Source organism: Lithobates pipiens, unplaced genomic scaffold (assembly GCF_037356315.1).
Source record: "Lithobates pipiens isolate NorthernLeopardFrog02 unplaced genomic scaffold, aLitPip1_a1.2 Scaffold_35, whole genome shotgun sequence".
NCBI lineage: Eukaryota > Metazoa > Chordata > Amphibia > Anura > Ranidae > Lithobates > Lithobates pipiens.
Genome location: NW_027507811.1, coordinates 24,196,379 through 24,221,146, shown reverse-complemented (window position 1 = coordinate 24,221,146; position 24,768 = coordinate 24,196,379). Strand labels below are relative to the sequence as shown.

General features: G+C 44.0%; 2 protein-coding genes across 2 annotated transcripts in view; one reads left to right on the top strand and one right to left on the bottom strand.

Moving 5' to 3' along the window:
• Positions 1-21,704, top strand: part of LOC143955416 (NACHT, LRR and PYD domains-containing protein 3-like) — a 69,182-nt gene extending 47,478 nt beyond the window's left edge. The window contains exons 9-15 of the mRNA XM_077465467.1: positions 3,414-3,584; positions 3,704-3,874; positions 6,482-6,652; positions 6,759-6,929; positions 9,983-10,156; positions 14,796-14,869; positions 19,717-21,704. Coding sequence (XP_077321593.1) covers positions 3,414-3,584; positions 3,704-3,874; positions 6,482-6,652; positions 6,759-6,929; positions 9,983-10,156; positions 14,796-14,841 — 904 coding nt within the window. The 3' untranslated portion in view covers positions 14,842-14,869; positions 19,717-21,704. The remainder of the gene's footprint in view (positions 1-3,413; positions 3,585-3,703; positions 3,875-6,481; positions 6,653-6,758; positions 6,930-9,982; positions 10,157-14,795; positions 14,870-19,716) is intronic.
• LOC143956162 (uncharacterized) overlaps positions 1-24,768 on the bottom strand; it is a 713,750-nt gene that overhangs the window by 461,256 nt on the left and 227,726 nt on the right. The gene's annotated exons all lie outside the window — the stretch shown is intronic.

Genomic DNA, 24,768 nt, shown 5'->3' with positions numbered 1-24,768 from the left:
CATACATGGCACATGAGATGATCAGAGACTGTGGAAATGGCACAAGAGTCGGCCAGAGACTGCGGGCATGGCACAATAGACAGTTAGAGACTGCGGGCATGGCATTAGAGATGGTCAGAGACTGTGGGCATGGCACAAGAGACAGTTAGAAATTGTGGGCGTGGCATAAGAGGCAGTTAGAGACTGTGGGCCTGGTGCAAGAGACAGTTAGAGACTGTGGGCATGGCACAAGGGCAGGGCTGGTACCATGGGCACTCGCAGAACTTTTTTCAGGGCGGGCATCATTTTAAGGTCACCCATGCTCCGCCCCTTTTCGACCTATGTCATGAAGGGGATAGGCTTCGTCATTATCATATACCATATAGATCCCCTTTAGAGCAGGCCAGGCCAGGGCAGGGCCCCCATAGAATAGATTCCTGTTTACTTAGTCTTCTTGCTCTTACCTTTTTGTCACCTGTATATAGAATAGAATCCCCAAGTTTTCCTGCAGCACCACACTCCGAGTTCTCCGACCTCTCCCCTGCAAAAAAATATATTTTTTATATATATATATATATATATATATACTGTATATTTTGCACCCCAAGGGTCCTCCTTGCTTCCTCATCTTCCTCGGCTCGGGCCACCTGCCTGTTCTCCGGCTCTCTCTTCTGTGCTGTGCACCCGCTGCATAGCACAGTCCCTCTCCCAGTCAGTCTCACAGATCACTCCACACGCAGGCAGGACTCCACCACCACACCACATTAGGGAGCGGCGCTGGCTGGATTTTTATCTCTCCTCTCTCTACACAGTACATAGGAGGGACTGGAGCCTAGCAGCCGAGCAAAGGGCCAGAGCCATCGCATCAGGGGTGAGGGTGGAACGGTCTCAGTGAGTCAGAGAGCAGCAGAAAAAAGTCTGTGGGGGGCGCAAGGACCGCTCACGGACACCAGTGTCCTTGTGCTGAGTCCTTGCTAATCCCTGGTTCCAGGGGGGGCACTTGCCCCCCCCCCCCCGGGGACGCCCATGGCTGGTACAATAATATACACAGCCAAACAGATTATGACACCATAAGGCTAGAAGCAGATTGCTTGCCCCACCGTTCACAGAGATGGGAGAGAGAGAGATCTTGATCAGTGGTGTTAATAGTGCCACTTGCAATCCTCCTGGGCCTTCTGCTGGCATTGGGCCCTCCCCCTGGTGTCACTGGGGCTCCAGGCTCCTCCCCAGGCTCCCCCTCATCTCAAACGCCCTCCAGTTTAGCTGCGATAGTCTCTGTGTGTTGCTGAACTGGAGGCATTCCTGAACCTCCCTCTGCTACTGCCCAGGTAGAAGGAGAGATTTTTTCTGTCCAGGATCCAGCGATCCTCGCCTTGTTGTTAAAGTGAGAGAGGGGGCGGTGTCTTCATGCCAAGGGTGTCTCTCTCGGCCTGGCTGCATCTAGCAGAGCAGGAGTGGGCCGGGACTTGAGTCAGGAGAGGCCAAGTTTACAGTGCCTGGCTGGCTCGGCCGGGGCTGTGCTGTGTTGCTTGTCAGTCGGCTATGCTGGGTACAGGTGCAAGCAGGGCTGGCCAGGATATGCACCTTTTGGGGAACCCCTGGCTTTAGTGTCCCCCTCTCCTGGTGCCCTCAGGTTGCAGCCTTGGATGCCTTATGCTGACACTGGCCCTGCATGTAGCCCCAGTTATTTTCCATCTCCATGGATAGAGACCACTTTGCCTTTGTTTTTCCTTGCTTCTTTACACCTTAGATTAAAAAATGGCTAGATTTTGACCCATTGTTTTCCAGTATATGGGGTTTTCTGATCCTCCTTTTAATGGTCCCTAATGCCGTGTACACACGACCAGACTTTCCGGCAGAAAAGGTCCGACAGAATCATTCCGTCGGATATGTGTGTGGGCTTCATCTGACTTTTTTCTTAAAAAATTCCAACGGATCTAGAAATAGAACATGTTTCAAATATGTCCTGTCTATTGGGAAAACCGCTTGTCTGTATGCTGGTCCGACGGACCAAATATGACGCAAGGGCAGCTATTGGCTACTGGCTAGTGAACTTCCCTTTCTAGTCCCGTCGTATGTCATCACATTCAGGAATAAATGGACTTTGGTCCATTCATGTGTGGGCAAGTCCATTCGGTCGGAAGTCCATCGGAACTCCATCGGGAAGATCATCTGACCTTTTCTGATGGAAAGTCCGGTCGTTTGTGCGCGGCATTAGACAGATTTGCAGAATTGTGCCCGCCATTGTAATCTTCTTCACTATAGGGTCAACCATTGTGGTCTAAATTCATCATTCTGCAATTATATTTGCTAATTTTTGAGAATAAACTATGAATTAGTCTAGATCTATCAGACAACAAGCTACAGGAATCTGCTGTAAACCTCTTTTGTGAGGAACTTAAAAAGCTGTACAGTGCAGGTGCTGAGGTGAGAATATTAAAAATGATATAATAATGTGGAGGACTCTGGAATAAAACTTCTGTGGGAGGGATTCAGATATCCAAGCTGTACCCAGTGGTGAGAAATATACTGTCAATAAAATGATGATCAGCAGGAACTTAGAATACATTTATTTTTTGTGAGGGTTCCAGATATCCAAACTATACCCTGCCTTAGCTGAAGTCAGGATTGTTGTATAAAGTGCATATTAAACTGCAGGACTCTGAATGAAACTCGACTGTACCCAGGCAGAGTTGAGCTGAGATTAAAGCGGAGTTCCACCCATAAAATTAACTTTGCATTATTCAGCAGCTTTAAACCTAATAAACAACATTTAGAAAAACATTTTTTTTTACTCATGTTTTCATGTCTGTTGCTAAGGGGTGCCTTGGAATCAGTCTCCTCCTCTCCCTGGCGCCTGACGTAATTTCCCTTGGCACCCGTGCTTGCTAGTGCTCCTGGGAGATGTGTGTCACCATATCGTTGCCATCACAATGAGACAGGCACTTCCAATGACCTGCCCATTGTGATGGCAATGTCAGAAGTGTACGGCGCTGTGAGCCATACATACTGCGCATGTGTGAGAACGGGCGATGCATGCTGGTCGCTCAGCTGCACCAGAGCCCAGAAGATAGTGCTTGTGGGCTTCACATGCCCACAAGCAAGATGGAAAATGGCAAGAACGAGGAATAAAACATATCTTGCTATCGAGCAGCGATTGAAAAGAGAAAAAAAATGGCCGACATTCTGCCCGTGTGTATGTCTGCTTCTGTTGAACGTACATACTGGAAAACCAGCAGCCGACCGACTCATCAGTTCTCTCAGCCAGTGGCAGAGAGTGCTGATGGGAGTGTTCTAGCGGAGCTGTCCCCCTGTCAGAACGCTGGACTGGCATGTTTAGTACAGTGGCTCCGACCAGGGCTGACATTTGTTTTGTGCAAAAAAAAACTGTAGTGTGTACTAGGCTTTACCTTGTAAATGTTTTCCCTCTACAGATTCCACCATTGTTATTTGACTACTTCATGCTGTGACAACCTCTGCTTTCTTCTAAACACGAACCGATCTCTCACCAGTCTGTCTTTATCTGACAACAAATTGAAGGACTCTGGAATTAAAATTCTGTGCGAGGGACTCAGAGATCCAGGCTGTACCCTACAGGAGCTGAAGTGAGAGTTACACTACAAAACTAAAATATATAATAATATTCAGGAGTGTGGATTAAAATTCCACTGTGAAAGTTTCAGACAGAGTATAAGAATGTGTTTTGTTTTTTTCTTCTCTGCAGCTTGACACGTTGTGGTGTGACTTCCTTGAACTGTGATGACCTCAGATCTGTCCTTATTTCAAAACTATCTCTCACCAGACTGAATTTATCACTGAATTGCCTAGAGGACTCTGGAGTAAAGCTTCTTTGTGAAGGTCTCAGAGATCCAGACTGTACCGTGCAAGAGCTGAAGTGAGAATTATACTATAAATAAAATATTGACATGCAGGAAAATGAAATAAACTTTATTTAGGGTCTCAGACATCTGGGCTGTACCTTACAATAACTGCAGTGAAAATGTCACTATAATGTGTATAATAATCAGCAGGATTTGGGAATAAAACTTCTAAGGCCCCTTTCACACTGGGGCGGCGCGGCCGTTGGCGGTAAAGTGCCACTATTTTTAGTGGCGCTTTACCGTCGTTTTGGCGGCGGTCTGCAGGCGCTAGCGGGATGGTTTTAACCCCCGCTAGCGGCCGAAAAAGGGTTTAAACTGCCCGCAAAGCGCCGCTGCATCAGCGCTTTGCCGGCGGTATTGCCGCACTGTCCTATTGATTTCAATGGGTAGGAGCGGTTTAGGAGCGGTGAATACACCGCTCCTTCACCGCTCCAAAGATGCGGCTAGCAGGACATTTTTCACCGTCCTGCCAGCGCACCGCTCCAGTGTGAAAGCCCCCCGGCTTTCACACTGGAGTGAAAGGGGCCGGTTTTTTCAGGCGCTACACAGACGCTATTTTTAGTGCTGTAACGCCTGAAAACCGCCCCAGTGTGAAAGGGGCCTTAGTGAGGGTCTGGCATTGAGGCTATATGCAAACAAAATTGATGTTAGATTACCCTGTAAATCAGGGGTCAGCAACCTTTTTTCACTCAAGGGCCAGATTCAATGTATGTGAATGCATTGAGGACCGCATTGACCTGCTAATAAATGAAGATAATAATAAGCCTAACATAGTAATAATAACAGTACAGGTTTATCTCACTTTAAAGTGATTGTAAAGGATCTTTTTTTTGTTGTTGTTTTTTTAAAATAACAAACATGTCATACTTGCCTTCACTGTGCAGCTTTTTTTGCACAGAGTGGCCCCGAACATCCTCTTCTGGGGTCCCCTGGCAGCTCTCGCGGTTCCTCCCTGCATCAGATAACCACCATAGGAGAAGCGCTCTCCCGAGGGGGTTACCTTGCGGGCCCGCTCCGGAGTCCAGCATTTGCGTCCACAGACACGAATGCCGGACTCGGCTCTGCCCCCTTGGTGCCCATGTCATTGGATTTGATTGACAGCAGCGGGAGCCAATGGCTGCGTTGCTATGAAGGGGCTTGTGTAAGTAAAACGGTAGGCTGGGGGGGGGGGGGGCGGTGACTGACAGGTATTTTTTCACCTTAATGCATAGGATGCATTAAGATGAAAAAACACAAGGGTTTACAACCCCTTTAAGGTGCTTCACTAATACAAAGCCAGTTCACCCTAAGGGAGGGAGCATGCAGATCATTCCCTCAAGGCTCTGGCATCGCTGCAGGGTCTCTGGTCTCCCACCCACCCCCTCTTCCCTGCGGCAATTAGTTTGTTGAACTTATACCCACCCTCTCCATTGCTCTCATGCAGCCCCAGCATGTCGCTGGACCCTTTCCTTGTGACACTCGGCCACTGATGCTGGCGTTAAAAGAGTGAAAACTGCCTTGCTGCATATTAAGATCGTTTTTACTTTCTAGCAATGCCCTGATCCCTATCCCACTGTATGATAATAATAATCAACAAAATACAAGAAACTTTGAATTACTTTTAAACATTATTAACAGAACAGTAATTATATAATTAAATATATATTATAAATCTGGACCCCTTTACATTACACAGCCCCCCTGCACATCACGCAGCCACCCCCTACCCAGCTCCACCCCCTGCATATTACACAGTCCCCCCTGCATATTACACATCCCCCCTTACACACATCCTAGGCATATTACACATTTTTTCATATTAACAAGCTGGTGATTGGTTGCTAGGACCACCTAGCACCCAATCACCTGGAAGGTTAACTCCGGAAGCTCCCGTTGTCTTATCAGCGCTGCTGTGTGTCTCTCCCGTGTTCTCATTCAACTTCCTTCTCCCTGCTCCACTCTGCTCTTACTTAAAATGTCCACGGGCCGGGTGCACGTTTCAGGTAAGGACTCACTTGCTGGCACTGTGACTCCTAGATCCATGGGTGGCAGTTCCAGTGTCCACCAGCGTGTGTCTCCCAGCAGCCAGAAGCTCTTTAGTCATCACCTGATGCTTGCTGCAGAAAGTATATTTAAATCATGTCAGCCATGCTCTGGTTGCCTTGGTGTTCTGATCTCCATGTGCCCCTAGCCTGTGATCCTGCATGCGTTCCTGGACCACTGCCCAGCAGCCTGATCCCTTCCTGCCTGCTCTCTCCATCTCCTGTTACCCTCTCCCTGTCCTGTCTGGCTCCCAGCTCCTTCTGCTTGATCTCCCGTGTATGACCCTGGCTTGTTCCGATTACACTTTGCATTCCACACAGTTTGCAGTATTGGAGGTGTGTTTACTTTTTGTGTTATTCACTTATCTTTTAAATAAATTATATTATTTTACACTACTTGTGCCTGGTATTCTCTGTGGCAGTCCACACATTTCTAGTCACACAAGTTACTGACAGCACGTGTATTCATCACGTGCACTGACCGGCTGGACATTTAGCGGCGCCAGGCTGGGGGCTTCCCACGGGCCGTAGGTTGCCGACTCCTGCTGTAAATGATTAAATAATATGCAATAACTGTTTGCAATTGTTTTGCCTCTGCAGAATGAAGAACTGTGCTTTCACTCATTTGTGCTGCGATGACCTCCGCTCTCTTCTTATGACAAACCGATCTCTCACCAGTCTGGATTTATCATGGAACAGATTAATGGACTCTGGAATGAAAATTCTGTGTGAGGGACTCAGAGATACAGGCTGTACCATACAGGATTTGAAGTGAGAATTAAACTATATGCTAAACTATATAATACTTTGTAGAACATTATAGTAAAATACCACTGTGACAGTTTGGCACCATATATGAATGTGTTTTTTTCTGCAGTATCGAACTTTGTAATGTGACTTCCTTGAGCTGTGATGACCTCAGATCTGTCCTTGTTGCAAATAGATCTCTCACCAAACTGGATTTCTCAGCAAACTTTGTACATGACTCTGGAATAAAACTCATCTGTGAGGGACTTAAACTTCCAGAATGTACCCTGCAGGAACTGAGGTAAAAATTATACTATAAATTATATAAGTTTGCAGGACTCTGGGGAAAATTATACTACAAACTGAGAATTTCAAACAGCTGAGTGGCACCATACAGAAACATGCTTTTTTTTCCTCTGCAGCTTCCCTCTAATTTATACTATAAATCACATAATAATTTGCTGGATTCTGGGAAAAAAACTTCTCTGTAAAGGACATAAGTCCACCATAGGCGGTTCAATCTCTGCTGGTTCAACAGGAAACGGCCGAGATCCAAACCTTGTATGAGCACGATAAATGTACCCAAGTTGATCAATTGATCAACTTGAGTACAACCAGCCTGTTGGATTTTACATGGGATCATTGCTAGCAACTATCATAGCCACTAGCAGTAATCACGGTTCTCCATTGTGAGAACACAATGGCAACGCAGTCAGTGTTAATGGGGGAATTGAGCAATTTTCTTGTTGCAGGAAAAATATTGCTCCATCTATGGTCGACTTTAGACATCTCCAAGAGGATTAGACTATAAAAAGGGTACATAATGCCAGTGAAACATATATTTATCAGGAGGTAGCTGCTTTATGAACACATAGGCAGCACAGTGGATAAGTGGTTAGCACTTCTGCCTGGCAGCCTCATGCTGCGTACATGCGATTGGAAATTCAGATAGCAAAAGACTGATGAGAGCTTTTGGTCGGAAAATGTATGTGTGTATGCTCCATCGGACTTTTGCTGGCTGAATTCCAGCCAGCAAAAGATTGGGAGCATGTTCTCAATTTTTCAGTCGTAAAAGTTCCGATCAGAAATTCCGATCGTCTGTAACAATTCTGACACGCACAATTCCTACGCATGCTCGGAAACAATTCGACGCATGCTCGGAAGCATTGAACTTCATTTTCTAGGCTCGTCATACTGTTGTACGTCACCGCGTTCTTGACGGTCGAAAGTTCAGCGAATGTTTGTGTGACCATGTGTATGCAAGCCAAGCTTGAGCGGAATTCCATCAAAAAAACCATCCAAGATTTTTCTGACAGAAAATCCGCTCATGTGTACGTGGCATTAGGGTCGTTGGTTCAACTCCCAACCATCGCATGACATGCCTGCAGTTTGCATGTTCTGCCTGTGTGGTTTTCCTCCCACACTCAAAAGACATGTTTGTAGGTTAATTGTCTCTTGTCTAAACTGGCCCTAGTATGTGTATGTACAGTATGATTGTGAGTTAGGGACCTTAAATTGTAACCTCCTTGATGGCAGGGACTGATGGGGATGTATAATACATACAGTGGTGTGAAAAAGTATTTGCCCCCTTCCTCATTTCCTGTTCCTTTGCATGTTTGTCACACTTAAGTGTTTCGGAACATCAAACCAATTTAAACAATAGTCAAGGACAACACAAGTAAACACAAAATGCAATTTGTAAATGAAGGGGTTTATTATTAAAGGTGAAAAAAATCCAAACCATCATGGCCCTGTGTGAAAAAGTGATTGCCCTCTAAACCTAATAACTGGTTGGGCCACCCTTAGCAGCAACAACTGCAACCAAGCGTTTGCGATAACGTGCAATGAGGCTTTTACAGCGTCCTGGAGGAATTTTGGCCCACTCATCTTTGCAGAATTGTCCTAATTCAGTTACATTAGAGGGTTTTCGAGCATGAACGGCCTTTTTAAGGTCATACCACAACATCTCAATAGAATTCAGGTCAGGACTTTGGCTAGGCCACTCCAAAGTCTTCATTTTGTTTTTCTTCAGCCATTCGGTGGTGGACTTGCTGGTGTGTTTAGGATCATTGTCCTGCTGCAGAACTCAAGTTCATTTCAGCTTGAGTACACGAACAGATGGTCGGACATTCTCCTTCAGGATCTCTTGGTAGACAGCAGAATTCATAGTTCCTTTTATCACGGCAAGTCTTCCAGGTCCTGAAGCAGCAAAACAGCCCCAGACCATCACACTACCACCACCATATTTTACTGTTGGTATAATGTTCTTTTTCTGAAATGCAGTGTTCCTTCTACGCCAGATATACTTGGACACACACCTTCCAAAGAGTTCCACTTTTGTCTCATCGGTCCACAGAATGTTGTCCCAAAAGTCTTGGGGATCATCAAGATGTGTTGTGGAGAAATTGAGACGAGCTTTGATGTTCTTTTTGCTCAGCAGTGGTTTTCTCCTTGGAACTCTGCCATGCAGGCCATTTTTGCCCAGTCTTTTCCTGATGGTGGAGGCATGAACGCTGACCTTAACTGAGGCAAGTGAGGCCTGCAGTTCCTTGGACGTTGTTGTGGGGTCTTTTGTGACCTCTTGGATGAGTCGTCGCTGCGCTCTTGGGGTAATTTTGGGCGGCCGGCCACTCCTGGGAAGGTTCACCACTGTTCCATGTCTTCGCCATTTGTGGATAATGGCTCTCACTGTGGTTCGCTGGATTCCCAAAGCTTTGGAAATGGCTTTATAACCCTTTCCAGACTGATAGATCTCAATTACTTTCTTTCTCAATTGTTCCTGAATTTCTTTGGGTCTCGGCATGATGTGTAGCTTTTAAGGATCTTCTGGTGGACCTTACTGTGTCAAGCAGCTCCTATTTAAGTGATGCCTTGATTGTGAACAGGTGTGGCAATAATCAGGCCTGGGTGTGGCTAGAGAAATTGAACTCAGGTGTGGACAACCACAGTTATAGTATGTTTTAACACTTTTTCACACAGGGCCATGATGGTTTGGATTTTTTTCACCTTTAATAATAAACCCCTTCATTTACAAATTGCATTTTGTGTTTACTTGTGTTGTCCTTGACTATTGTTTAAATTGGTTTGATGTTCCGAAACACTTAAGTGTGACAAACATGCAAAGGAACAGGAAATGAGGAAGGGGGCAAACATTTTTTCACACCACTGTATGTAAAGCACTGTGTGAATTGACTATAGTACCTAAAATAAATAAATCTTTTTAGATTAATGTTGAAGTATAGCTCTGGGGGTCTGTTGGTGCTTTCTATAATCTTTGTGTCGTTTTTTTGTATCCAGTGCATTATCCTTGCTTTATAAAAAATTTTATGTTTTATTTCCTGTTTCTCCAACAAGCATTAATGTATGTGACGCAACATTATTGTGCTGTGCTGATCTCTGCTCAGCTATCTCTACAAACGGAACTCTGAGCACACTGGAGACAAGATTTTGTATTGATGAGGCGATCTCAGAATCAGATCCCTGCTTTGAAGGTCTCCGACGTCTGGGATGCACTGTGGAAAAAAGGAGGTACCATCCATATGAGTAGTAATAACCATTATATAAGGAGTAATGTCTATTCCATGAGAAGTAACCAGTGGCAGCCCGTGCATGGTGGGCGCATGGGCACCGCCCCCTCGGACACCTCCGCCGCCCTCCCTATTTATGTGCCTGGCCCCTTTCAGGACGCCGGACACATGAAATACTATGGCGGGGATAGGCGGGGGGGTGGGTATTTTGAAGCATGTGATTAGAGCCAGAACTCTAATAGGGTTCAAAAAAGGGTGGGCTCAGGGCGCAGTGCACCCTGTTGTGTGGCATAGCGAATTAATTTTTCGCTATTTTCACACTAACATTCCTCCCTGCCAATCAGCAGGCAGGTCAGTGAGACCTGTCTCCCGATTGGCCATTAGGTGATCCTATTGCATGCCTAACTCTTTGGAGGAAGAGGAGAGGAGTGGATTGCAGTCACCGCTTCCTGTCGAGAAGGAGAGCCGCTGAGGAAAAGAGCCGCCGAGGAGGAGAGCCCCGTCACTCCAGGAGAGGACTGGCCGTGCGGGGGGGTTAGTGAAGTGACAGCCGAGCCTGGCTGCATTTGATGGGCACAAGTGGCTGAAATTGATGGGCACAAGTGGCTGCAATTGATGGGCACAAGTGGCTGCAATTGATGGGCACAAGTGGCTGCATTTGATGGGCAAAAGTGGTTGCATTTGATGGGCACAAGTGGCTGCATTTGATGGGGCACTAATGGCTTCATTTGATGGGCACGAGTGTCTGCATTTGATGGGCACAAGCGGCTGCATTTGACGGGACACAAGCGACTGCATTTGACGGGGCACAAGCGGCTGCATTTGACAGGGCACAAGTGGCTGCATTTGATGGAGCACAAGTGGCTGCATTTGATGGGCACAAAAAGCTGCATATGTTTGGCACAAGTGACTGCATTTACTGGGCACAAGAGGCTGCATATACTGGGCACAAGTTGCTGCATTTGATGGGCATAAGTGGCTGCATGTAACGGACACAAGTGGCTGCATTTGATTTGCACAAGTGGCTGCATATGATGCACAATGGCTGCATTTGATGAGCACACTGGCTGAATTTGATGGGCACAGTGAGGCTGCAATTGATGGGGGGGGTTCAGTATTTTTCAGTTTGTTTGTGCCCCCCAAAAAAATTTGAGCACCAGCCCCCACTGGAAGTAGCATAAATGATACGCTGGTTAAAGATTTCTAAGATAATTATAAACTATTCTCACTTTTGAGTTTAATCACATTAAGCCTTCATAGTGTACAATAAAGCTCAACTCTGGACACCCTTAAAGATAAATCTTTTGAAATTAAAATTTGCAATTATGCATCACACCGTTAAATCCTCGTTTTCTTTTTACACTGTCTCTGTTTAGTATTACCATTTAAATTACATGTTGGGTTCCTTGATGTTTGTTCAAGTAGCTTGTGCATGTTTCAGGCGAGGGGTTATGTAAGATGACCTTCCCCTGGAAGCACTTATAATCCATTCTTCACTGCACCTGTTAAATGTTGAATCCTCCACTTCAGTTAAATTTGAGTATACAGTTAGTCTCCTGATGTTCATAAGTTTGTAGTGCCTCCACTAGGGTTGCCACCTTTTCTTCAAGCCAAACCCGAACACTTTAGCGGCACAGGGCACATTTTTTTCGTAGTATACACTATAGGATTATAAAAGACCTGGGACACCTTTGGGTGCCCCCCAAGGAAAGTGGTAATGCAGTGCGCTGCGGCAAACAGTGGGTGTGGCCAAACTGCTCTTACTAACATCATGCCCCCCCCCCCCCAGTGATGCCAAACCTACCCTCAGAGAGCATTCCCGAATGGCAACAGATTTTTGTGTTACTATCTAAGCTACATGGGGAGCCACAGCCCAGTCTAAATAATGTGTCCGGGTTTCAGGCAGACTGAAACCCGGACACAGGATTCCAAACCCGAACTGTCCGGGTGAATCCTGGACAGGTGGCAACCCTAGCCTCCACCTTAATGCTGGCCATACATTATACAATTTTCTTCTATAGATTTCCTTTAGATTTACCAAAACCATATAATATGAGGTCAAACCTAAACACTTTCAATTTGTGTTCAATCAGACAGGCCCTTGTACCACACAGTTGAAGGTAAATCTAAAGGAAATTGAATAAGAAAATTGTATGGTGTATGACCAGCTTAAGTGAACTTGGAAGTAAAAGTGGAACTCCCCTTTGCAGCCGTAATGCAAGTCTGTATATTAATATGAAACGGTTGCTGTAACTGTTTAAAAAGTGTTAGCTGGAGTTTCACTTTAGTTTGGTGTTTAAGTCCATTCAAATCTGCTAATACATTTAACACTACAACCCCCCAAGCCTGATGATGTCCAAAGGTGTCTCCTCCATCCAGAGTAAAGACCCCCTAAGACAGGAAGTGTATTACTGGCCAGATCAACAAATAAATAAAAAAAAGATAATGCAGCCACCACATCTAAGAACTGGTAAGCTGCAATATATTACATTTTTATTGTTGGGTTTGCATACACTTTAACCATTTGCGCTAAAGCAAAATGACAGCTACAGTGCAGTCAACCAGTTCTGGGAGGGCGCCAGAAGCCTCCCTTCTGTGATCGCATCCATTGCCGCATGGTCTGTGAGCGCTGTGTCCTCCGCACACATCTGATCACGCAGCTCTTTACCACACAATCAGCTATGTCCGATTACAGCTGATCACGATGTAAACACACTTGGCGGTTATCGCCATTCTTTTCCTCAGTGTCCTGATTATCAGTGCAGCCGCCACTGTGCCCATCGGTGCTGCCTATCAGTGAAAATCAGTGGCCTTCAGTGATGCCAATCAGTTCTGCAAATCAATGTGCATCAATGCTGCCAATCCGTGCCCATTAGTGCCACATATTAGTGCAGCCCATCAATTCTGCCTATCATTGCTGCCTATCAGTACCCATCAGTGCTGCCTCATGAGTGCACATCAGTGCCGCCTCATCAGTGCCCTTCAGTGCAGGCTATCAATGTCCATTAGTGCCCATCAGTGCTGTCTCATGAGTGCCCATCAGTGCCGCCTCATCAGTGTCCATCAGTGCAGGCTACTAGACATGGGCGCTGTCCAAAAATTTGTTTTGTTTCATTCCGTTCCGTATTTTAAAAAAATTGTGTTTCATAATTCGTGTCCGAAATTCAATTAGTTTTTGTTAGATTCTTAACTTTTCATTAAAATAACGAAAGTTCATCCCTGTGCTGAGTTCCCAGGTCTGTACACCTGCTGCGTCCATTATGAGGGGTTCCCACCATCCCTGTGCTGAGTTCCCGGGTCTGAGTGAAGTACACCCGCTGTGCCTATTATGAGGGGTTCTCACCATCCCTGTGCTGTGCTGACTGCGGACTTCCTCTGATTGCGGAATAAAACACCAGTCACGTTTCCGTTGTAACAGAATTTGGATCCGAAATTCCGAAATTCGTTAGCGAAATTTCATATTTCATATATAATTCGTAAGCATAGAAATTCCCATAGGGTTCCCACTATCCCTGTGCTGAGTTCCCAGGTCTGTACACCTGCTGGGTCCATTATGAGGGGTTCCCACCATCCCTTTGCTGAGTACCCAGATCTGTACACCCACTGTACCCATTATGAGGGGTTCCTACCATCCCTGTGCTGAGTTCCCGGGTCTGTACACCCGCTGTGCCCATTATGAGGGCTTTCCACCATCCCTGTGCTGAGTTCCCAGGTCTGTACACCCACTGTGCCCATTATGAGGGGTCCCCACCATCCCTGTGCTGAGTTCCCGGGTCTGAGTGTAGTACACCCGCTGTGCCTATTATGAGGGGTTCCCACCATCCCTATGCTGTGCTGACTTCCTCTGATTGGTGAACAAAACACCAGTCACGTTTCTGTTAATCTGGATCCGAGATTCCGAAATTTGTTAACGGAATTTCGTATTTCGTATAAAATTTGTAAGCAGAAAAATTCCCATAGGGTTCCCACCATCCGTGCTGACTTCCTGGGGTTTTAACTTTTAGGTTCGTTAACTTTTCGTAACAATTATGAATTTTCGTTATGAATTTGGATCTGAAATTCATAAATTGAATTTCGTATTTCGGACAGAATTCGTATGCATAAAAATTAGTATTTTGGATTCGTACGAATGTACGAATTTTACAGAAATTCCTACGAATTTTGGATTCGTATGAAATGAATCACACATGTCTACAGGCTATCAGTGTCCATCGGTGCTGCCTATTAGTGCCCATCAGTGCAGCCTCATGAGTGCACATTAGTGAAGGAGAAAAATTACCAGTTTGCAAAATGCTATAACAGCACCTAAGAAAAACTTGTCTTTTTTGTTGGTTCTGGCAAAAAGGCATTAAATGGCATATTTCACTTTACCAAAATGTCATTAAAACTAGCCTCATATTTTAGCATGACCTGCTTATTTGAAGCTAAAAAAAATAAAATAAAAAAACAAGAGTTGATGTGTCCCACTACTCTTATACATCTACACCAGTTCTGGTTCCAGCATAGGATTCCATAGATATAAATTGTACAGTTGTACCTTTGTATGTTATTTTCTAGTAAGAGGTGATGGCAGGGACTGTCCATTACAAAAAAAAATACTTTCTGATCTTCATTTTCCTGCTTATTTTATTTTTTTAAAGCATAGAAATTGAGATTAAATACAGAAGACCAAGTTTACAAAAGTGACCTTGTCGATTCATCTACAACTATGAAGGTAAAACCTATAATAAGGTGTTAAGGTGTTACTGCACTACTAATGAAACCCTTTTCCACCCAGTTGCTTGCACTTAGTGTGAAACACGACACAATAAACATAAAACAATATCAAAATGAATGTACCCCCAAAAACAGGGCCTGATATTGATGTTAATTGGGGTCCCCACAAAAAAAGTGTGACATTCTCTGCAAAATCCATACCAGACCCTTATCAAAGCATGCAGCTTGACATTCCAAGAAGGGGGGGGAAGCATGAGCCCCCCACTTTCTGAACCATAATTGGCTACATGCCCTCTAAATGCTGGGGTACCTTCCCAGAGGAGATCCACTCCGGCAAACCACCTTGTCCCCCATGTTGATGAGGACAAGGATCTCTTCCCCCCAACTCCCACCCCTTTCTTTATGCCTTATTGACCAAGGAATAAGAGGCTACTATATATTAACCCACATAATAGACTATTAGGGATCCTTCCACCCTCAACACCTACTGTATCTAGTTCGAGCACCCAACTGGAGCTACACACAGGGCACCTTGCCTTCTTTATATTCAGTTTGGTAACACAAGCTACCGCCATGGTACTTGTCCTCCATGTAGGCATACTTGGCATCTGGGCAATTCTGTGTCAATCATGTTATATGTTATTTGTCTTGTATTGCTTGTTTGAAATGTATAGTTGTTACGTAGTGTTAAGGTGGTTCATCCTGTGGGTCCTTTGGGGTTGAAGGAGTTAATACTCCCACCCTCTTTTAAATGGAAGCATTTTGGAGTAATCATTTTTGTACAATAAAGAATATTGAATGATATAAAAAAACACAAAAGGGTGCAGCACTAAAGAATTATCCAAAAGTGTTTAAAAAAGAGTTTTAATAAGAGAAGTCCAGATAATGTGAAATCCAAATGGTGATAAAGAGATCTTATGGGGAATCCTCCACCAACGGGTGTACACACACTGCCTCTTACCGTTAACTGTGGACCACCAGATATAGCAGTCACTTGCGCTTATTACAAATCCGATCACTCAGATGTCAGACACCAGAGCTCCCTCCACTTCAAATAGATTCCACCTTAGGCTCCAATCGAGTGTATAATGCCAACAAAGCAAAGAAACATCTCAGGGTGCAGTATGTTCAATAAAAAATGTTTAATAAAAAGCCAAATCCAAAATACACACTCACCATGTGTGAGAGATAAACATGAATGTACATCAAGGATAACAACCATACTGTTTCCAACCCTCAAGATGGCTGACCTCCATGTGCGGTGTGGTCTAATGATCCTAGTTCCACCCAACACGTTTCGTCATAAAGATGTCATCAGGGGTGCAGTCTCACGTGTGTTCAGGGTTCTTCTAGTGTGGTGAAAATTAGTCAATCAGCGAGTGTGTGTTCCAAGAACATTCCAATAGCCAGAACCGAAAGTGACGCCTGTCCAGGCCAGACTCGCATACAGGAAACAGAAACTCGAGTCAAAGGTTCCTGTTATAAGACTGACTACATACATAAAGCGCTATATGGCAGAAACCCTAGAAAAAAAAACGGTGGTATATCAAAAATTCATTACAGAGGTGGCAGGTTGTAAAAATACTTAAATTGTGAATTTGAGATAAAATCAGTGGATAAACATCAGGAATGTAATGCAAGGTTATCGCCATCTTGTGGTTGAAAACATTTACAGCAACATATTATGTATATCAATCATATGATAATACAACCAAATAGAACCTCAAAATTGAGGATTTAAGAAAACAAAAACCATGCATAAAACTATGCATGAAAAATATAAGATATAAAAAATATAATAAAACTCTGGCACTCAATATATATATACAGTGTGGTATAATAGATGTAATCAGATAAATGTATCCATTGTTTATAAAAGCATTATTATCCCACTCTATATTAAGGCCATGAGGCCTATATTATTTAAAAAAATATATCCATCCACTTTCTAACCTAGAGATTTCTCTCCTAATATGGCTCCCTCTCCAATTGGCTTTAAATTGATCAATAATCAATAATAGGATGTGCCCTTAGGATTCCTATTATGGTACCGATCGTAATGTTTGAAAATGCTGTGGTATGGAAAGCCCTTTCGAATGTTGGTTAGATGTTCTTTCATTCTGATCTGAAAAGTGCGAACTGTACAGTCAACATAATACAGGCTGCACCGACAGTTGATCAAGATTTCAAAGTGACTTTAGACAAAAAAGTGGTGTACTTTCTATTCTTTAAGCAATTATGTTCACACATCCCACACTTCCTACATGGGTAAAATCCCTTAATTTGGAAGAAAAAATGAGGTTTCTTTGGAGGTTCTATGATATTAGGGGCAACCTAACATTTTTGGGGAGGAACCCCCCTAAAGGTAACCTCAGGTAACCTAGAACTCAACACCTTGTAACTTTTCAAAACATTCCAATGTTTTCTGATGAGGTCTATAACTATATAATGCTGGGTAGAGTAGGCTGTAAAAAAGGAGAGCGCGGGAGAGAACTGAGACTGCTATTGTGATATCCAGTTGGATTGCATGCCATCAGTCTGTGGTCTGAGCATGATATTCCTATCATATCCTTCCATGTCATGGATGACAGGAACATCATGCTCAGACTATGGTTCTGTCTATGGGAACATTCTTGGAACACACGCTCACTGATTGACTAATTTCCGCCCCTTTCTATATATAAGGCCCTGAACACACGTGAGACCATGCCCCTGGTGACGTCTTTATGATGAAATGCCTTGGGTGGAGCACGTGACGTTGCCCCGCATGGAGGTCGGCCATCTTGAGGGTTGGAAACATTCTTTTCATTATCATTGATGTACATGCATGTTTATCTCTCACACATGGTGAGTGCGTATTTTGGATTTGGCTTTTTATTAAACATTTTTTTTATTGAACATACTGCACCATGAGATGTTTCTCTGCTTTGTTGGCATTATACACTCCATTGGAATCCTTGTAAGGTGGAATCTATTTGAAGTGGAGGGAGCTCTTTTGTCTGACATCTGAGTGATCGGATTTGTAATAAGCGCAAGTGACTGTCATATCTGGTGGTCCACAGTTAACGGTAAAAGGTATCACCATTTGGATTTCACATTATCTGGACTCCTCGTATCATGAACTCTCTTTTAAACACTTTTTGATAATTCTTTTGGCATTGCACCCTTTTGTGTTTTTTATGTAATTTTTCTACCAGTGCTTGTGAATTTTATTGTTTGTAAGTGCAGGTTTATTGTTATTTTGCTTAATATTCAATGATAACCCCACCACAGTATTTTTGTAGCCACGTTACTACCCCTGCTCTCTGTCAAGGGAGTATTCCTTTCGTTCCTGTGGTTGTGGGGGTCTGCAGATGAGGGCTTATAAGAAACTGAAAGCACACTTTGAAAATAAGAGGGCCTCCAGACATGGGCGTCCGCAGGTAGAGGCAAGGGGGGGGCAAGTGCCCCCCCCCCCCTGGAATCAGGGATCGGATCAGGAGTGATGACCCCCATCACCCCTCTCTGTCACCGCCTCTCTCTCTCTCTCACCCCCCCTGTCTTTTTCACCCCCCTCTCTCTCTGTCACCCTGTCTCTCTCTGTCACCCCCTCTGTCTCTGTCACCCCCCTCTCTCTCTCTATCACCCCGGACATGTATGCAGTTTCTGACAGTCTCTTGGGCTATGTATGCAGTCTCTGGTCATCTCTTGTGCCATGTCCGTAGTCTCTTACAGTCTCTTGAGTCATGTATGCAGTCACTGACAGTCTCTTGGGCCATGTATGCCATCTCTGACAGTCTCTTGGGCCATGTTCGCAGTCTGACAGTCCCTTGGGCCATGTCCGCAGTCTCTGACAGTCCCTTGGGCCATGTCCGCAGTCTCTGACAGTCCCTTGGGTCATGTCCGCAGTCTCTGACCATCACCTGTACTACGTCTGCAGTCTATGACGGTGATAATGTGCTAATGACATGTGAACAAGTAAAGGAGTACATAGTACTCCTACTGCTTCACAAAAAGTTTTTGTAAATAAATACACACTTTTTGACAAGTCCTTTAATTTAAAAAAAATTAATAAATAAAAAAAAGTTCCATGAAGAAAAACCATCATCAATCACATCATCCAACGATGTGGATCTTCATCAATCACGAAGAAAGATGCCCATTAAGTTGCTAAAATAAAAAACCCACAGACTAACATGTCTTATCCAGTCTTGCCACAATTAACAGCTTCACTCCCTGCTGATAAATGTAAGAAAAGGGGCGGGGTATACTCAGTGATGTCATTGACCAAATATGGCCACTTGGCCATATTTGAAAAATTGATGTCAACCACTATCCCTGCCCCTTTGTTTATATGGCCGCTGATTCCAGACCAGCAAATGAATGGGGCTGGATGAAGTCACTGGTTGCTAAGTACGTTGCGGGTGCCAGCACCTGCTGTTTCCTTAACAACCATTGATGATGAATGCTCATCCCTAGCCATGACCTTTCCCACGACCCACACCAACATTAGATATACAGATCCATGTCTGGCAATGATATCTGCCCCTGCCTATAGCAACTTCCACACACTGGTACTAATCTGCATACATTCAGACTGGCCATTCTCCATCAACCAGACCATAGCCCCACATCGATAGGACCCCTCAGATATGCATAGAGTCAAAATACTGATGCTTTATGCCTACCAGAACCAGTAGACCCATAAAAAGACCCAAATATTAAGAACTCCCTCATATTTTGCCAACAAAAATAGTACCTACGATGTTGAGCAACCTTTTTTTTCTGTGTCATCAGGCTTCTACAAAAGGTTTTATGTGTGCTGCATATGATGGAAATTAAGGTTTATTACTTTTTCTTTTACAGAGTTTGAAGATTGAAATACACAATTGTTTCTCAAAAAAAGCCAAGTGAGAGTTTACACCTAGTCTGTGCCAACCTGCCATTCAGATACATCGGCTGGTGTTCAGTGAGGAATACACAGGGCCCAAACCACCCCTTGCTGTGTTGACACGCAGATAAAACATTCTGTGAATGTGTACTGTAAATTATTTTTATCATATTCTAAATGAACTTCTTGACACTTTATTCCATGGATCATTAGGGTTCCTCCAGAGGTTGCTAGGGGTTCCTTGAGCAGTGAGAAATTTCTGCCTCTCAGATAAGTTCCCACTGACACCATTGATCATTTTAGTAAGGGGGTAATTCTTCCCACTGACCACAAGTGTAAGGAGCATTCATCCCACTGACCATCACCCTAATGTATCATGAGTTGTAGATAAACTAATATTTAGCTGGGGTTCCCTGAGACCGGAAAGTTATTTCAAGGGTTCCTCTGTGTTGAAAAGGTTGAGGAAGCCTGCTTTATTGCTACAATGTCCGGCATTTTCTAAACTCACTTTTCCCTGGCTGGATCAATGTTTCTGCAAATTAGACCCAGACCTCCTACCACGTGGCTGGATCATGACATGGACATATGAACCTGCCCCAAAAAGATCCACAGAAAGGGGCTCCTACCCATGTAGGCGCTATTAGTAGCTGAAGGGATGAGACTGCACCAGGAATGGCTTAACCTGGATGGACACCACATGAGGGTGGTAGGTAAGAAAATTAGACAGGAAGATTCATTCTGGCATAGTAGTTCTTAGAGATAAATGAGAGAATGGATGTGGTCTTCTCTAGCCTTTAATTTTTAGCTATCTCTGAAACCTATGGGTTGGGTTAGGGTGGAGACTAGTACCATATGTATGCTGACATTTAGGCGCAATGAAAGGCAGACACAAAGTAACATGTCTTATGTTTTATTTATTCGGTTTCCATTATCTGCAAATCAAGTAAAGTAAAGAACTATTTTCCCGATTTAACCCCTTTTTTACCCCCTAGTTTGCCATGATCAGGTCCTAATTAATTCCATCTTCCCCTTCTTCCCTGGGATTTTATTTTTAAGCTGATGTTTTGTCTATCTCTATTTTTTTAAACAACTAATATTTTATTTTTTTTATTGTAAAAAAAAAACTAAAATTGAAAAAAGTATTTTTTCATTTGTAAATAACTTTTGCAATGCTTTGTATTAAAATCATAATTAACCTCCTAATTTTGAACAGGACACATTATAGAATAAAATGTATACTTTTTTATCTACAGTAATACTATTATTATTATTTTTTTAATGAATACTGATCAAAGTAGAAAAAAATGTATTATTTGTTTTGTTATATTCCTTGTCTATGGGTTGCCTTGCCTGTCCTAAAAAAAAACATATATGTATTAGTTTATCTTAAAGTGAACCTTTACCCCCAAACAGAAAAACCGATGGCTCACACATCACTGCATGCCCATCCATAAACCTCACCCAGGCCATTTCTTATATTTAACATGATTCCCTGAGGCAGTGGTGATGTGACCCAGGCAGCACAGGAGCACCCTGGGAAGACTAATGCCTCGTTCACACGAGCGGACTTTTCGACGGACTAGGTCCGACGGACTTTCAGCGGAGTTCCGACGGACTTTTCAAACGAACGGACTTGGCCACACACAATCACACTAAATTCCGACGGATTCGAACGTGATGACGTACGACCGGACTAGAATAAGGAAGTTCATAGCCAGTAGCCAATAGCTGCCCTAGCGTCGGTTTTTGTCCTATTATGTTCTATTTCTAAAGTCCACTGGGTTTTTGGAAAGCAAAGGTCTGATGGAACTGGTCTGTGAACTGGATGGACTGGTGTCTTTATTCAACCTTACTAACTATGTAACAATATCATGCCACCCCAAATCTCATTTACCAAGTCCCTTAAAGAGGAACTGCAGTCTGCTCACATAATTTGTAATAAAAACATCTTTGCGATTCTGAAGCTTTCCTCCAACCACTTTGCATATTATTTTATATATACTGTGATTCTGTACTTGCCAAATATGCTGCAGAAATCTCCCTAAGTCTGCAACCATGTTAACGTTGGGCCAGGGCTGGAGTAAGAACATCATGGGCCTGGTGCTGAGGATTATGGTGGGGCTTTTTATTAAAAAAAAATTAAAATAAAAAAAAAATAATAGTTAAAAATGCAAACAATGTTTTGTTATAACAAATGAAATTAAATAGAGAGAGGGAGGATGAGAAAGAGAGGAAGGGGATGAGAGAGAGGTGAGGGGTAAGAGAGGGAGCATGAGACAAAGAAGGGGGATTAGAGAGAGAGGATGCGAATGAGCATGCAAGGAAATGACAGCAACATAGCCCGGCCTAGGCAAGTGATCAAAGGCACAGAACCCGGAAGGAAGACAGGGTGAAGACGGAACAAATGTGTGCCCATTCTAGAGCTGGTAATATTGAGGATATTCAATATCATTTTAAAGAACTGTTTTTGTGTGTAAGAGGCATAGGGGAGGTGTATGAATGGTATAAAAGTGGGAAGTATGTGCAGCTGAGGGAGAGAAATGTGAAGGGTATAACAGTGGACAGTATGCACAGAAGAGGAGTGTGGAGGGTATGATAGGGGCAGTATATACAGGAGAGGAGTGTGGAAGGTATTATGAGGGTGGTATGTACAGGAGAGGAGTGTGGAGAGAAAGATAGTTGGCATTATGTACAGGAGAGGAGTGTGGAGAATATGACAGTTGGCAGTATGGAGAGGAGTGTGGAAGGTATCACGTGGGCAGTAAGTACAGAAGAGGAATGTGGAGGGTATGACAGTGAGCAGTATGCACAGGAGAAGAGTGTGGATGGTATGACAGTGGGCAGTATGTACAGGAGAGGAGTGTGGAGGGTATGACAGTGAGCACTATGTATAGAAGAGAAGTGTGGAGGGTATGACAGTGGGCACTATGTATAGGAGAGGAGTGTGGCAGGTATGACAGGGGGCACTATATACAGGTGAGGAGGATGTAGGAATCTGGGAAGGAAAAATGTAAAGGTTTGTGGAAGGATGTTTAGGGACTGCGTAGTGTTTAAGCGGCTCATACATGAATTGATTGTACACAAGTCAATCTATTAATCAACTTGAGTACAACCAGCCTGTCAGGTTTTTCCCAAAACAGTCAGTGCTGCCAGCTATAATTAGCAACACTGATTATTGTATTCTGTGGGTTGGGAAGGCTCCCCACTGGCAGAACACAATAACACTGAGGGATTGATTCCCCATCCACAGGTCACTAAGTGAGAAGGTGTGTGGGGACAGGCTGAGGAGAGAGGTCTGTCAGCAGGGGGGTGTGAGGTGGTCATGGAGGGATATCAATCAGTGGGTGGGGGGAGTAACTAGGAGTGATATCTTTTGGAGCAGGGTCTGTCATTTGCAGGTTGGGAAATGGTCACCTGTGATATAAGTTAAGGGAGCTGGCTAACATGGAAAGTGCCTGAGTGGTGACCCGGTTGGTGGTGTGAAATGGATGATGTGTTTTAAGTTTCTTTCACATTTGTAGTAATGTTTACTGCCCTCTGAAAAGTGATCTGTGGTGTACTGCTTTTCAACAAGTGGTATAGCAGCAGCTGACAGGCATGAGGTGCTACTGCCGTCTCCTTTTTTTTTTCTTTACATTGCTGAATGGCAGTTTTATATTGTTGGACTATGCTGCTACTGTGAGCGAGTTTGATAGGTGGTACTGCCCGTCAAACTCTACAGACTCCAAGCTATCCATTGAGCTCAGTGCCTCTGACACGAAGTGAGGAGAGGCACTGTGAGCTCATTCTCTCAGTCTGCTGCAGGGTGTGCCAGCTTGTATTTAAACTGGCTGCTTTGTATGTAGCTTCTGACAGGCTGTGCAAGGAGCCCTGTATCTCCAGGACCAGTAGTGGGGTAGACCCTAAATGTGGGCTCTATGTGACCCCTGGTCACCGAGCCACAACTCTTGAAATTTTTTAATTTTTTTTTAAATGGGCCTATCTTAAGGTAAGGGGCCTGGAGCTGCAGCTCCAATAGCCCCTATGTTAATATGGCCCTGCGTTGGGCAGCTGAAACTTTTACCTGTTCCACTTCCTGGATTTAGACAGGCAAACCTCTGACTATGCAGCCCTGCAGTTCTCATTGTCCCTCTTATGCCTCACCCCCCTCCCCCTCAATTCCTGTCAAAATCTCACGAGAGTGAGAGAGAGAGCTGTGCATGATATCATAAGGCTAATGGCCAGACAAGGAACCGGAAGTGGGCTGTATAAGGTATTTACTGGCAGAAAAAAAAAATGTATACTCCAAAGTTAAAACAACAAGGACAGAAGTTTTAGTAGATGGAAAATTGAAAAAGAACCTCATTATAAGCCCAGTTCTCATACACAGGCAGCATCGTGGCTTGTTATAAAGCTCAGCCTTACAGCACAGGGTCTCTGGTTCAAATCCAGGCCAGGGCACTATCTGCATGGAGTTTGCATACTGTGCCTGTGCAGGTTTCCTCCCATGCTCCAAAGACATGCTGGTAGATTAATTGGCCCGTGTGTGTATGCGAGTCCATTGATTGTAAGTCCTTTAAGGGCAGGAATCAATGTAAACAAATAGTATGTAAAGTTCTGTATGAATTGTCAGTACAACTTAAATGCCTGTAATAAATAATTCTAAGTACCTCAGGTGTGCCTAACCATAGGTACCTTATCAAAAGCCCCGTTATTTTCATCTCGGTAACTTGGGTGTACCTCATCAAAAGCCCCGTTCTTCCAGATATCGATAACTTGGATGTACCTTTTTAAAAGCCCCGTTCTTATAGATATTGGTAACTTGGATGTACCTTATCAAAAGCCCCATTCTTTTATATCTCCATAACTTTGATTTACCTTATCAAAAGCCCAATTTTTATACATCCCAATAACTTGGATGTACCTTATCAAAAAGCCCATTCTTATAGAAATCGGTAACTTGGATGTACCTTATCAGAAGACCTGTTCTTGTACCCCTCCCTACCTTGAGTGTACCTCATGAGCTTCCTCTTCATACAACTAAGCAC